General features: G+C 38.1%; 1 protein-coding gene across 2 annotated transcripts in view; it reads left to right on the top strand.

Annotated features, from left to right (window-relative positions):
- The window catches only part of MTMR7 (myotubularin related protein 7), a 105,721-nt gene that overhangs the window by 34,194 nt on the left and 56,701 nt on the right, over positions 1 to 14,826 (top strand). For both annotated transcript variants that reach the window (XM_014836509.3, XM_070499918.1), the window contains exons 2-3: positions 7,527 to 7,649; positions 8,782 to 8,944. In XM_014836509.3, the coding sequence (XP_014691995.3) occupies positions 7,527 to 7,649; positions 8,782 to 8,944 (286 nt within the window). The remainder of the gene's footprint in view (positions 1 to 7,526; positions 7,650 to 8,781; positions 8,945 to 14,826) is intronic.

Raw genomic sequence — 14,826 nt, 5'->3', positions numbered from 1 at the left:
AACTGTGAAGTGGGGATTATGTAAGGACCTAACTCCTGGGGTTATTGTGGGGATTAACTGAGGTCAGATATGCAAAGCGATGGCACAGTACATGACAGAGAGTAAGTACTCTAAAAATATTGTTTTTATTATTATCATCTTGGTAATTTTTACTTAAATCAAATGACGCCTGGGGGATCGGCCTGACCCATGAGATATTGGTAAAATTATTTTGAACATTCCCAGTCTTTTCCCTTCAGAAATCCAAAGCTCTCTCCAGAATTTCTGCCAGCTCTCGTGGAGGTCTGCATTTTCACAGTCCCCTCTGGCATAATCTTCTGCTCTCACTGAGATAGTTCAGGTTGTAAATTGTTTCACCATCCATTTACGCATCCGTGTTCCATGACACACAGCTATGCAGCATTAAAACCTGCCCCATGCTTAATTAGCCAGCCCATCAAGGCACTGTGGTATGTAACCGACTCTCCTGAAGATTTGGAGCAAAGGAAAGGCTTGGTAAAGCACAAGACTGGGCTTAGACTTCTCCTCCCCATCCGGGGATTATTTTCCCCCAGAACTTCACTACCTAATCAAACAATGCTTAAAATGAGGTATATTTTTCTTTCTTTTTTCTTTTTTTGGGAAGATTGGCCTTGAGCTGACATTTGTTTCCAATCTTCCTCTTTTTGCTTGAGGAAGATTGTCACTGAACTAACATCTGTGCCAAGCTTCCTCTATTTTATGTGGGATACTGCCACAGCGGGGCTTGACGAGCAGTGCTGGGTCCATGCCCAGGATCTGAACCTGTGAACCCTTGGCCGCCGTAGCGGAGTGCAGGAACTTGACCACTATGCCACCAGGCCAGCCTCAAGGTATAAATATTTTAAAAAATATGCCAAAACATTAACAGTGCTTGTGTTTGGATTATGGGAGTAGGGGTGATTGTGTTTTCTTCCTTCTACATTTCTGAATCTTTAAACATTACATAAATAAGTATATTTTTCATAATTTTTAGAAAGACCAGATTTAAAAGCTGAGAGGAAAAGCTACATAGGATTGGGGAGACTTCAGCATGAGCAGGATGAGCAAATCCTTGCCCAGTGATTTTCATCTCCTTTTTCTAATCTTTATTTTTGTTTTTTTGAGGAAGATTAGCTCTGAGCTAACATCCACCACCAATCCTCCTCTTTTTGCTGAGGAAGATTGGCCCTGAAGTAACATCTGTGCTCATCTTCCTGTATTTTATATGTGGGACGCCTGCCACAGCATGGCTTGATAAGCTGTATGTAGGTTGGTGCCTGGGATCCGAACCAGTGAACCCTGGGCTGCCACAGCAGAGCATGTAAACTTAACCGCTGCACTACTGGGACAGCCCCTTTAATCCTTTAAAACGTATTTCTCACAAATTCCTTCTAATGGGAGTTGTTTTATTTCCTGTGTCCCACAATTTGAGATGCCCCCTCGTTGGCAACACTAATAGGCTTCCTTCTTTAAAATGTCTTCACATAGCAGTTACTTCTGGAGAGCTCTTCGTATGCTTTGGCTTTTTTGCTGCTCTGGGATGGAGTTTGAGTGGTCAGGCTATTCCCCTCTGGCTTCTGCCCAGTCCCAACCCCACTTCTACAGAGAGTAGGATCTCTGCTTTCTCAGCTCCCGTGAGTTCACTCCTCCAGCTGCTGTGTCATGGCTTCTGAGGCCAGTGCTCCCAGGACCGCTTGTGCTGAGGTCACTAGCATCTTCCACTTCACCGAATCCAATGGGCATTTTACGGTTCTTGCCTGCTTGATCTCTCAGCAGCATTCGGCATAAACACTCTCTCTGCCCTTATTAAACCACTCCCTCTGCACACTTTCCCTTGACAGCACGCTCTCCTGATTTTCCTGCTAACTGGCCGTTCCTTTCTAGTTTGCTTTTCTCATTCCTCGTCTTCCATCAGAGCTTTAAACATTGGATTTCCTCAGATCTCTTCTCTTCTCACTCTACATGCTCTCCCTAGGTAACCTCTTTCAGTCTCATGGTTTCAAGTATCATTTGTAAGCCAGTGACTATAAACTCAACTGCATTTCAGCAAATCCAAGATATCAGTGACTGTAAGACACACCACTTTTCTGTACCCCAAAGAGAGACAAAAGCAGTGCCAATTAAATGACACACGGCTTCTTACCGTAGAAGTTTTCTTATCATAAAACGCATTCTACTTTCAGTGTACACCCAAGAATTAAATATAGACTGGTATGTTTTGCATAGATGAACTGCCATTTGCAAAGCATGAATACCTAGTATGTCTTAAGCATGGTGCTCCTAGGAGCGTGCAAATGAATTGCAATAACTTTGTCTAGAGAAGCTTGTAGCTTCCTAAGAGTCATATCTCTCCAAGAATGAAAGAGGCCTTATTACCATATAGCTTATTATGTATGTAGATGAGATACAATTAAGTTAGCTAAACAAATGAGGCAGAATTATTGAACCAGTGAGTCTTCAGGATAATGCCAAAACTCTGAGATTCGTTTCATTTTATCTAGAGTTAACTGACTCTAGAGTCACAGTCAAGAATGTTCTGGCTGTCTTCCTGTAAAGCAGGCAGTGGCCCCTGAGCAGTGCATCCTACCATCACAGAATTTCTCAGACAACTGAAGTTTAGTTTTTATTCCTCATTTGTTTTGGTGCTGCACGTCACTGGGAAATCATGCTGTTACTGTTTCCCTTATTATTATTTTTTTCTTCTCTCTACTTTAGAATTACTTTTGACAGCTGTGGGACCTGTAAGAACTATTGCCAAATTTCGAAATGTAATTTTCCTGCAGCAGCATCCAAAGTTAACAAAAAGACCTGGAAAAATCTCAAGTATTCTAATCTACCACCATTTGAGAACTTTGTTCTGTTCCACTGAGGTTTTCTAAAAAAACCTAAGTAGTATTGCTTCCTTCATTCTATAGGGAGAATAATCCATACTAAATAATTTTGCCTGAAAATATTATCTTATATTCAATATGATTATCCCACTAAAGTTTTGTTCCTTTAGTCCTAAGTACAGGGAAAATTATTTACATTCCATTTTTTAGATATTGTTAACTGGTATATCACCGCTGGACCTCTACTTAATTTAGATAGGTACATTTTAACTTGTAAATGAATTTTTTCCCATAGAAATGTCCCCAAAATAGGATATCCCCTTGCTTTTCTCCTCTCACAACTCTCTTCCATAATATCTTTCTTATAGTTAGTTCAAAATAAAATACTTAATGACAAAAGTTTAAATAAAATAATCCAGTCACATGGGAATTGAAAAATATTCTCCTTAAAAACTCTTGGGTCAAAGAAGAAATAAAAACTGTAGTTATAGACTATTTAGAAAGTAAGAGTGATAATACTGCATTCAAAACTCATAAGATGCAGCCAAAGATTTACTTGGAAGAAAATGATTGGACTTAAAAACTTGTTATTAAGCAAAAGGAATGAAAATTAATGAGCTGGCTATTAAACCTGAGAATTTAGAAATGAACAATGAAACAAAAAAACCCCATGTGATATACCCAAGGAAAGCAAGTTAACACATTTTTTAACAAAAACAAGCAGAAATTAACAATTAGAAAGGAGAAAAATCATTAAATTGATAAATCTAAGATCCATTACTTTGAAGAAAAATCTTTGCCTATCTAATGACAAAAAAGTCAGAACATAATTTATAATATTAGGAATGAGACCGAGGATCAAGAGAGGAATTTACTCACAGGTAAGAATTAAAAGATTGTAAGAATTTGAAAACCAGCAATTAGAAGATAATTTTTAAAGAAAATAGGTGTCAAAATGAGATTTAGTAGAAAATGGAAAGATTGAACAGAACCAGGACCATAACCATATAAGAAATTGAAAGAATTATTTCTGTATAAAGAAGTGCCTATATTTGTTTCAAATAATAAATAATTTGTATGTTGAAATCTTCTAAATTAGTTGATGCAGTCATAACCATGATGAATTCTCCTGATCAAAGGATCACAAATAGGCTGGTACATGCCAATGTCTCTTGAAAGCATAGGTGCAAAAAAGCAAAAATGAAAACAAAAACCAAAACCAAACCATTAAAGCAGATAAAATATAAGGAATGTTAAATCATCAATACACCAATTCCAAGTTGGTCACATACCAAGAATCAGACTTCTTTAAATATTAAGAAATCTATTCCTATTATTGATAGCATAGGACTAAAGTAAAAAAGCAAATATTCATCCAAATATATATTAAAAAGGCATAATATTCGTTCTTAATTTTCAAAAATCAGAAGTTTTAGTAAACTAAGAATAGGTCACTTTCACAGCGTTATTAAAAAATATCAACATCAAACTCAATGGAGAAATATTGGAAGTGTTTCTGTTAAAAACGAGTGCACACGAAAAAGTCCTCAACCTCATTAACCATGAGGGAAATGCAAATCAAAATCACACTGAGATACCATCTTACACCTACTGGGGTGGCTGAAATAAAAATGAGAGGTTATAATAAGTGTTGGCAAAGATGTGGAAAAATTGGAACCCTCATACATTGGTAATGGGAATCTAAAATGGTACAGCCACTTTGGGAAAACAGTCTGGGAGTTTCTCAAAAGGTTAAGCAAAGACTTACCATATGACCCAGCAATTTCATTCCTAGTGTATTTGTATACCCAAGAGAAATGAAAACGTATGTCTTCACAAAAAACTTGTACAAGAATGTTCATAGCAGCATTATTCATAATAGCCAAAAAATGGAAACAACCCAAATATGTCAACTGACAAACGGATTAAAAAAATGTGGTATATCCATCTAATGCAATATTATTTAGCAATGTAAAGAAATGAAGTACTGATACATTCTATAAATGGGTGAACTTGGATTGAAAACATGATGCTAAGTGAAAGAAAACAGTCACAAAGTACAACATATTGTATGGTTCCATTTATATGAAATGTCCAGAATAGGCAAATCCATAGAGACAGAAAGTAGACTGAGGGTTGCCTAGTGCTGAGGTGGTTGGGGGAGAAATGAGGGGTGACTACTAATGGGTACAGGGTTTCTTTTTGGGGTAATAACAGTTTTAAAATTAATTGTGATAATGGTTGCACAATAGAGATAATACACAATGCTCTGAATAGACTAAAAATCATTACTACACTAATAGTACACTTTAGTTCTTAGTAATATACTAAAAACCAATAGGACACTTATAAACGGCTGAATTGTATGGAATGTGAATTATATCTCAATAAAGTTATTTAAAAAACAAAAAAATGAAACAGAACACAAGAGCAACTCCTGTTACCACTGTTACTGTTATTCTGAAGGTTCTGGTTAATGTCATTAAACAAGTGGAAAAAAAGGTAAAAATACTGGAAAGGAAGAGACAAATTATTACAGGAAATATAATGGTAATATATTTTTACTCTTTACTTCATGGTAGAGAGGCAATTATAAAACACACAAATAAAAATTAGGCCATAGGCTACTGTCCTTACTATATAAGCAGTTCTTATGAATATATAATAATGAGTACCAGTAGGAAAGTAAACCAATGATACGAAGACCATTTACAAAAGAGACACAACCATGAATAACCATATGAAAGAATGTGGAGCATATCAGTAGCAAAAGAAATACTTTTTTTTTTTGGCGAGGAATATTGGCCCTGAGCTAACATCTGTTGCCAATCTTCTTTTTTTTTTCTCCACAAAGCCCCAGTACATAGTTGTATATCCTAGTTGTAGGTCATTTTAGGTCTTCTATGTGGGATGCTGTCACAGCATGTCTTGATAAGCAGTGTGTAGGTCCACGCCCAGGATCTGAACTGGTGAACCCCAGGCTGCTGAAGTGGAGCACACAAACTTAACCACTCGGCTGCGGGGCACCCCCAAAGAAATAGATTTTAGAACTATAACATAGTCGGTTAAGAACATGGTTGTTGAACGAACATCTTTAATATACATAGACATTCACAAGGCCTCAGGCACTATGCGATCACCCCAGAGTAAATTATATGACTAAAAAAATATATTTTGAATACCTGACTCTTTATTTCCTTCATTAGAACCCTGGAAATTGGGAAGAAGTGGGATGGGAGCCTCATATGTTACTCCCCGAAGGCTGGTTTCATTCTGAGGGCTGCAAGGAGACTGAGAGGCAGTGGAATGTCTTGAGTGCTGTTGCCCTTGGAGTTGACCTGAGGAGTGTTCATTGGGCCTGATATCCTTCTAGGTGTTCCCTGGAGGGGTTGAGAAGCCTTGTGCTCTCCAACTACATCAGGACCACAGCCTCTATATTAGACTTAAGAGTGGAGCGGATAGGATTCACTAGTCCCTAAGCTGCCTCGTGGAAGCAAGTAACTGTCTTGACATGGTGTGGGTGGAGCTGGTGTCTGTCTGTAGACGGTTGATCCTTGGCAGTAGCAAGTAGCATTGCTAAGCCCTGTTGTCATTACAGGAACTTTCTTCTGGTGGTTGAGGTGGCTCTGCCTTATTCGAGTCATCATTGCTTCAGTTTTCACTTGCCCTGTGGAGACCTTCTTTCATTTCCGTTACAGTTCGTATTGGAATGATCCCAATGTGCATATCCTTGAAATTGCTTTGCATATGAGATATATGCTTGATAAAAATTATTTCCAGAAATCTCTTCTAACAGCTCAAATTTTAGCTCAGTGGTGAGAATTCTATTTATTCCAGAGATTTTATTATAAATGGATATGAGCATCTTGATTTGGTAGCTTTTCCTTGTAAATGTGCAGAAATATCTTGATGTTTTTTGTTTCAATATGTGTATTTGTATATCCTACTAGTTTATATGGAAGCAAACAGTCTTGAGGCTATTTCTACAACTGGGAAACACATAGGAAAATACATTATTTTCTTTCCTCCTTTTTTTTTTTTAAAGATTGGCACCGAGCTAACATCTGTTGCCAATCTCTTTTTCTTCTTCTCCTTCTTCTTCTTCTCCCCAAAGCGCCCCAGTACATAGTTGTGTATTCTAGTTCTGAGTGCCTCTAGCTGTGCAATATGGGATGCTGCTTCAGCATGGCCTGACGAGTGGTTCCATGACCGCGCCTGGGATCCGAACCCGTGAAACCCTGGCTGCCGAAGTGGAGCGCTCGAACTTACCCACTCGGCCACGGGGCCAGCCCCGTTATTTTCTTTTTAATAGAATGTAGTTCATAAACAGTTACTGTGTAAACTCAGAACTTTGATGCATGTACTTCCTGCCTTAAATTAGAATTATATAATTACAGTGAAATAAAAATGCTGACCTGTTTAGAACAAAGAAAGAGTATTCTTAAAGAATAGGGCCTGTAAATCTTTAGTGGTACATTTAAGGTTGTATTTATGTAGTTGGTGAGTTTTTAATCTTTTGATATACAGAATCGTACTCTGAGGCTGAATTAATTTAAGGGGGTAAGTTTTGGTTTTTATTATTGGGAGAATTCTCAAAATTGTACTTTGGAATAAGTACGAGATTGCCTACTTATTAGTTATTTCTGTGAATGGCTCTTTTGATTTACTATGACTCTGTCAAACTGATTTCTCTAGGTCGAAAACGTGCGCTTGGTGGATCGAATATCTTCTAAAAAAGCAGCCCTGGGGACTTTATATTTGACAGCTACTCATGTCATATTCGTGGAAAACGCACCTGACACAAGAAAAGAAACATGGGTATGTGTTCCTTATTTTTGGCTTTACGTGTTTTCCGTTGTTTGAAGTGAAAAGTTTGGTCCTGCTTTCTTTTGTTTATCCTCAGGGTGAGGTGGGTGGGCTTCTGCTGTTTGGGTGTTCCGAGGACTGTTTTCGGGATGGGAACTTTGCCCTTCTCTGTTCAGAGACAAATCTACTTGGTCTGCTTATTCATTTGAAATGCTAATTACTTGAATATCTTCAAAGATAGACCTAGAAATAGCCAGAGATACAAGTGCTTCCTGTCACATAATACAGGCCATTTAGTCATTTTATTATGTTGTCTCTACTTTGCTGATAATTTAAAAAAGACATAAAAAAGACTCAGGAAGAGTCACATCGTGAGGTATTTTGGCTACTTTATTAAATGAGACTATTAGATAGTTCTTATTTTATATAGCCATCCAACCGTGATGCTATGACCCGAACCAGAATCCCTGAATTGTAGATTTTCTCTTTTCTGTATTCCGTAGACATAGTTATGCTTTCAACAGAAGGTGGCAGGTACTACTTAGTGGAGAGGAATTTAAAGAATGAAGTGCTGCCATTGAGGACGAGCAGAAACCCTCCTAAACACCAGAGAGATGCGCCTCAGCATGATTCTCCTTAAAATAAATGTCTTCTGCAGCCTGCCTGACCACCAACAGCTTAGAAAACAACAATCTCAAGTTGCTATTGAACTTGAGCATTCCATGTGGAATTAAGGAGCATGGTGGCACCTCCCAGCGGAGCCATCTCTAACTTTTGATCATGGCAAAGGTTTATTTTACTAACTTCTCCTGACCTTATTTAATTTTAGCTATTAAATGCATTTAACACTTGACTACCAAAATGTTTCCTTACCTGGACTTGTGCAAAATTATATGCTGAATAGTTTGCTCCAAATAATTAGCCTGAATATCAGAAGGCTTGGTATTGAAAAATAAATTTATAAATTTAGACAGTTGGTTTTTCCCCAAAACATCTCAGTTCTCGTCCTCTCAGTCAGCTGTTGAACCAGCTGAAGGTTGGGAGTGTTCCTTGTCTTTCTCTGTGGCTCAGAGATCTGTGTTACTCCTTGTCATATTTATGAGTTATTTGTGCTTCGCTTCTCCACACGAACTTTTGGTTGTAGATCCTTCACAGTCAGATTTCCACCATAGAAAAACAGGCAACAACCGCTACTGGGTGCCCTCTGCTTATTCGCTGCAAGAACTTTCAGCTGTTGCAACTCATCATCCCACAGGAAAGAGATTGCCACGATGTGTACATCTCTCTGATACGCCTTGCAAGGCCAGGTAGGACTGAGGAGCTCATCATTTAATATGGACCCACTCTTAAGAAATGCACAAATCATGTTCAAGAAATACGTATAGTGCTTAAGAATTATAGTGGTTCAGGAATGATATGTTGTCCCTGTCGTCAGATAACGCCAAGACATCTGAATCATATAGTTCTTTGTCTTTTAGAGTCTCTCCCTGAGATGTTTACTGTATGGACCTCTTTCATTATTCTCAGGATTCACTTTATTTCATGGGGGCTTACTGTGTTTTTCTTTTGGTGTGAAATCATCTTAAAATTTTACCTTCTGATACTGTGGTAATTGAGCCCCCTTGATTGAGGCCTAAGACAAAACTGACAAATGTTTTGTGTGGAAAACATTGTTATCAGACACTTCTAGTGCAGTTTTCCTCCTTTTGGGGCTTTTAAGGTTTGGTTTCTGTTGTTTTTTGATAGTAATACGTATTTCCCAAGGTTGGTCCAACTAGACCTTTGTTAGCATCAGTGAATATTCAGAGTATGGATATGTTGATTCTCCTAAACCAAACATCCTGAATCATGGGAAGAATGTTTGGTTGATTTGAGAAATCTGTGCTCAGTTACTCTCTTGTTATAGCCCTTGTCTTGGGGTCTTCAGATTTATAGTTTTCTAGTCTCTCAGTGTGGCTTGTATGAATTGTGTTCTTTTGCTTGAAAGAAATACACATCTAAGTTTCTTGGGAGAAGACAGTGAAAAGAGGTCAGTTGTATAGAGGTAATATCCATGGTAGTGTTACACAGAAGTCATTAATAAGGGAAATAGGATATGTGCTTATAGTTACTTTGCTAAATGCTTTTGGATTCAGGACAAGAAGTTTGATTATAAACTTTTCAAGGCGTTTGGTTGAGTCCTCAGTTTCTTATATGGCTCTAGCGTCTGCAGATAGCTAAGAGCTGAAATTTAGTGCAAATGATACCAGGGAGCTGTTAAAATCTGATAATTTTGTCTTTACTTTGCTCCCCTTTCCAGGCATCTGGTTGAGGCTTTTCATCTTCGTGTTGAACAGAACTGCAGAGTTATTAGCCAGGAAGGCAGTTGAACTTTTCATCAGAGGGTGTACTATAATCGGAACAGAAGTTCTGGGAAGATGTACATTAGGTTGCATGCAGCAGAGAAGTGAGGAGAGTTGTGTGCCAGCAATTTCTGTGTCACTGATTAATGGACGTACTGGATAATAAATGTGCTCTGACCGGATTAATGGGATTTAGGAATAGCCCAGAGAGCTGGGAAAGGGCTGAGTGCCTGGAACATCAGAGTGGCCCTGAGGGCTGTGGCCCCTGGTGACAGCGAGCGCCAGGACTTGCATTGAGAGGGTCCCCAGAGAGCACTATCACTCTGTTCCTCCAATTTTACAAATAGACACTTTTTCTTAAAGATGGAGTTTTGGAAGTTAGGTATTAGATGTAGCCAGAAACCAAAAAAGGAAACTATACTAACTAATTGAATTAAAGCCATTACCTTAGAAGATTTTAAAAAGCCAGCAGCATTTTGAAACGTTGGGATTAGAAATGACAGTTTACATAAAACATAGTAATGTAACAAGTGTGGGAAGATGAAATAGAACCCAAGCAGTTTCACAGTTTAATGTTAAAGGCAATGCTAAAATTAGGTCATATTACAGCTTATAACCTTGGAAACTGGGTTTGGATGTGAGTGGAGGTGGGGAACGGTGGAGGGGGTCTCAGCTGGGGGTAGGAGTGTCTTATTAGAACCACCCGAGGGTCTTTTACAGATGACACCTTCTCCCTCCTCTAGGTATATCGGGGGGTGGGTATGTGGGGTATAAATTGAATTCTAGTAGCACAATATAGCTCTCTGGTTATTCTGGTTAGTTGCCGAGACAAATCACGTATTTTCAGCTCTTCCTATGGACACAGTTACCTACAAGTTTCTGCAGAGGACAAAATTTTTTTACAAAAGAAGAAATGTTTGGAAGTTCATTTAAGTCAAGGCTTATGGAGGAGATATTTTCAAAGCTCTCAAGATTCTCTCTTTCCTGAATTAAGGTTTCTGGTATAAAAGTAAATCAAATTACTAGAAAATTTGGCAAGATTTTATTTCTTTGCCTTTTGTATTACGTAAGATTGGTAAGAAATTGGTCTTAGATCTTAGTAAAAAGTTATATAGCCAAATTCAGCAAACACTTTAATTCTTAGTAAGGAAATAACTTAGATTAAAATAAAGATGTGGCCCAAATGAGAAAATAAATTAACTCCATAGATCCGAGGTACTAATAAGGATATACATTTTTCTGATGGAAACACCCCTATTTCTCAGAGGGCTTCCATTTTTCCCATGTTCTTTCCTTTCTCCTCCCTCTGATTTGCCTCCTGCTGTTTATTTTTGTATCAATTATCTTTCTCTCTGTAGTGTTTGTGGGCCCTTTAACATTTAAACCATGTCTTTTGTTTATTTTCCCATTTCTACTAAACTACAATTTTCTTTTTTCACTTCATCTTAAATTCTTCTGCTATTTTTTTATGATTCAAAAAATCTCATAATCGATCTAGTCTTATTTGCTTAATTTAACTTTTTACTGTCTTTGTCTGAGTCATTGGTGCTTAGGCAATTTTTACCATGGTAATTTCCTTTTTATTGATGATATTAATCTCTGAGTCCAGCAGCTCTTTTCCACTAAGTGTTAGCTTCCACAATCCTAATATTTAATTCAGCAGTTGTTTATTGAAAGTAGACAGGAAAGGTCTCATGATTTTTATTTTAAATATGCAAAATCCAATAATAGCTGTGTTATCTTCTCACCTTTCTTTAAATGGTTTTCAACTACATTTATTTTAAGTTTCCTGAATTTAGCAGAGCATTTGGAGCAAATTTTATTTTCAGTCGTTACTTCTGGTTCTAAATAACCCCATGTTTCTGTGTCCTTCTCATGCCTGCTGGTGACTGTACCCTCCCTTCACATTCTGCTGATGCCAGTTCATCTTTGTTTTTCCTTCATTTCTTTTTTAATTGACATAGGGGAAACAATCAATGATATAATTGTAGTATTCAGGTTTTACATTGGTTGTTACAAGTTTCCTTTCAGTTTTCAAAGTACTTTTGATTTTAATATTAAATTACATTTTGTTTCTCCCAGTTAGTTGATAATGAGAGAGGTTTCTTCCATATGTTTTCCCCTGAATATTCTGTTTTCATAAGCTTTAGCCCGATACCTGGGAAACAAGCTAGGTTATCTTTTTTTCTTCCCTAATTGCTTTGTTTTACCCACAGCTCTCGTATTTGGTGGAATGAACACCCTTTCCTTTTTTATGGCAGGGGAGGAGCAGAGGTTGGGTGCAGAGACAGGGCCATTGGTAGACTTGGTGTTTCCAAGTTGAAAGAGTTTCCATTTGAGGGTATAAATCTTCTCCCGGAAGCAGGAAGTGGGACTATCTGAGGGTGAGGTGTTGCAGTAGCTATTGAATGGATTGCATTGACACGTGTTCCCTGTGTTGAGGAGCACATGAGGAACGACAGTGCTAAAATAAAAGAGTAAGTTAAGACATGCATCTCTAGGCTCGAGTTGAGCTTATGCTGTCTACTTAGTCCTGAAACACTGATTTATTTTCCCTAGAAACATAGCTGAAATGCTGCTCATTCTTAATTTAACATAGTATTTTAGAAATTGTCATTTTTCTTTCTGAATAGATAGGAAAACCTTCAAGTCTACCTTTGTTTAGCAATTATATGATTTAAGTATGTAAACAAAGTAAATACTAGAATGACTTCCACTTAACTTTTTCTGAAATTTTTAAAAATTGGAGATGCACATTCAGCTTACTCCCCCAGTCCAGAGGCATGTTGAGTATCTGATTGCTGTTGGAGGAGCCGTTGTGCCCTCTGAGTGATGGGGCCCCTTGGGTTGAGGCCTTCAGTGTACCTCCTGTTGAAACCTGCTGTCACCAACAGCAGAAGATGTCAGATGTGATGGCTCAAACTTTGTGATGTGGAAAGCCAGTGGAGTATTTAACATGTCTGTTTTAAGAGTGGGTAAAAAATCAGGGATTTGACCTTCCTAAAGCAGACACATATTTTCTCTCAGTTCAGATTCTGTAAAGACTAGAGATTTTTCTAGCTCTGCTTCTGTTGTAGTTGTTTTTAACTTAGCTCCCTGCCAATTACTAAAAATTCTGCCATATATGTTGGAGGAGATGGAAGTGAGGGGAACAGAACATTGTGAATGGGAAATATTGAGTAAAATTCACATCTGTGTGGATGGTACTTTTTGATTACTCAGGGTAGGTAGCCCTCAGCTGAAGGCTTCTCCTGGGCTGGCCTCTGGGTAAGAAGCTTGCCCACATTAACAGGACTGAGTTTGGCTGACATATATGGGGCTTTCTCTGTCCTCATGTAGAATTTTACGTAAATTGGGATGGAGGGATGGTTGATCACTCTTTTCCCTAAAAATAACTGAAAGAAAAAAATTTCATAACTTCAGTGGCAACTTATTCTGATGTCTCTCAATCCAAGAGTGATCTTCTTAATGTCTTTGTAAATTGTTCTTGCTTTAACTTATATACAGTTTCCTGGCCTCTTCCCCATGACAAAAAGCATGAGCCCATACCCAGAAAACCATCGGTAGTCCTAGAATGGATTTCTTCTTCTACCTTTAAACCTATTTGTAAATATTTAATAAGAGCAGCTTAACTTCCATTATTACCCCATAGTCATTAACTGAACTTCTTTCATGGAGGGAACTGAGGCTTTCTCAAGAGATTCTTTTGGCATCTTAAACAAATTGCATTTGCGGTTAACGTTATGATATCAGAAGCCTGAGTCATAAAAATGGTACTTAGAGATGGAAAAGATGTGTCAGTGTCAAGCCAGCTGTTCCCAGAACAGGATCTCAATTTTATATGCCGTCAGCTCAATTAGCTAAGATTACAAGAAACAGTTTTTACTGAAAGTGTCTACTCTGTGTTTGTTTGTGCATGTACCTGTATGCGTGTATTTCTTATTTGTTGGAATTGCTAGTTTTCTAAAATTTAAGGTTTAGAAAAATGACATCCAGAGAGACTGAAATAGAACCTAGCTTATCTCACTGATACTCCACAGTCCTCTCGCTTCTTTTTTACGAGAAAGAGTACGTACATGTCTCATGAGGAAAGCCTGGTACTTAACATATGCCCCTTATCTTTCGTCTTCCTTGTGGATAATGAGTCATTTCAATAGTAATCATAACAAACTTGAAAGCGAGTTTTGATCTTAGGCTGCCTATGTTCCTGCAGCCTTTTGCTGATGGTGAGATCCTTCACAGGGCCTGCAGATATACATGTTTAGGAGCCTTTCATTGTCCATGCTGAATGCCACTATCAGTTAAGGAATAAATGAGAGGACCTAAGAAAACTATGAGGAGAAAGAAATCTATTGGAGAAAAACAGGAAGATTGGGGGATGGAACGAGGAAAGAAAAGATGGTCCATCTGGGGAGAAGAGAGAAGGGTCTGCCTTGGAGGAGCAGTGTATGTGGGGATTAGGAGCATGCACTGTACAGCTGGATTGTCTAATTTAAATCCTTACTCCTCGTTAACTAGCTGTGTGACCCTGGGAGTGTTTCTCAACTTCCCTTTGCCCCAGATTTCTCATCTGTAAAAAGCGGCCTGTCGTGGTGCCTACTAGATGGGTTAATACATTTAATTAGAACAGAATCTGGAATGAAACAAGGGCTCAGTGAGTATCAGTCACGATTTATTGTCACCAGAAGTGCTTAGATTTGCACTTGTCACTAGTCATTAGCCACAAGTGGCCATTGAGGGCTTGAAATGTGGCTAGTCTGAACTAAGATGTGCTAAGTGTGAGATACACACGGAATTTTGAAGACAGTACAAAACAAAATATATAAAATATTAATGTTTTACATTCT

Source organism: Equus asinus, chromosome 27 (genome assembly GCF_041296235.1).
Source record: "Equus asinus isolate D_3611 breed Donkey chromosome 27, EquAss-T2T_v2, whole genome shotgun sequence".
NCBI classification, from domain to species: Eukaryota; Metazoa; Chordata; class Mammalia; order Perissodactyla; family Equidae; genus Equus; species Equus asinus.
This window is presented reverse-complemented; position numbering and strand designations above follow the sequence as displayed.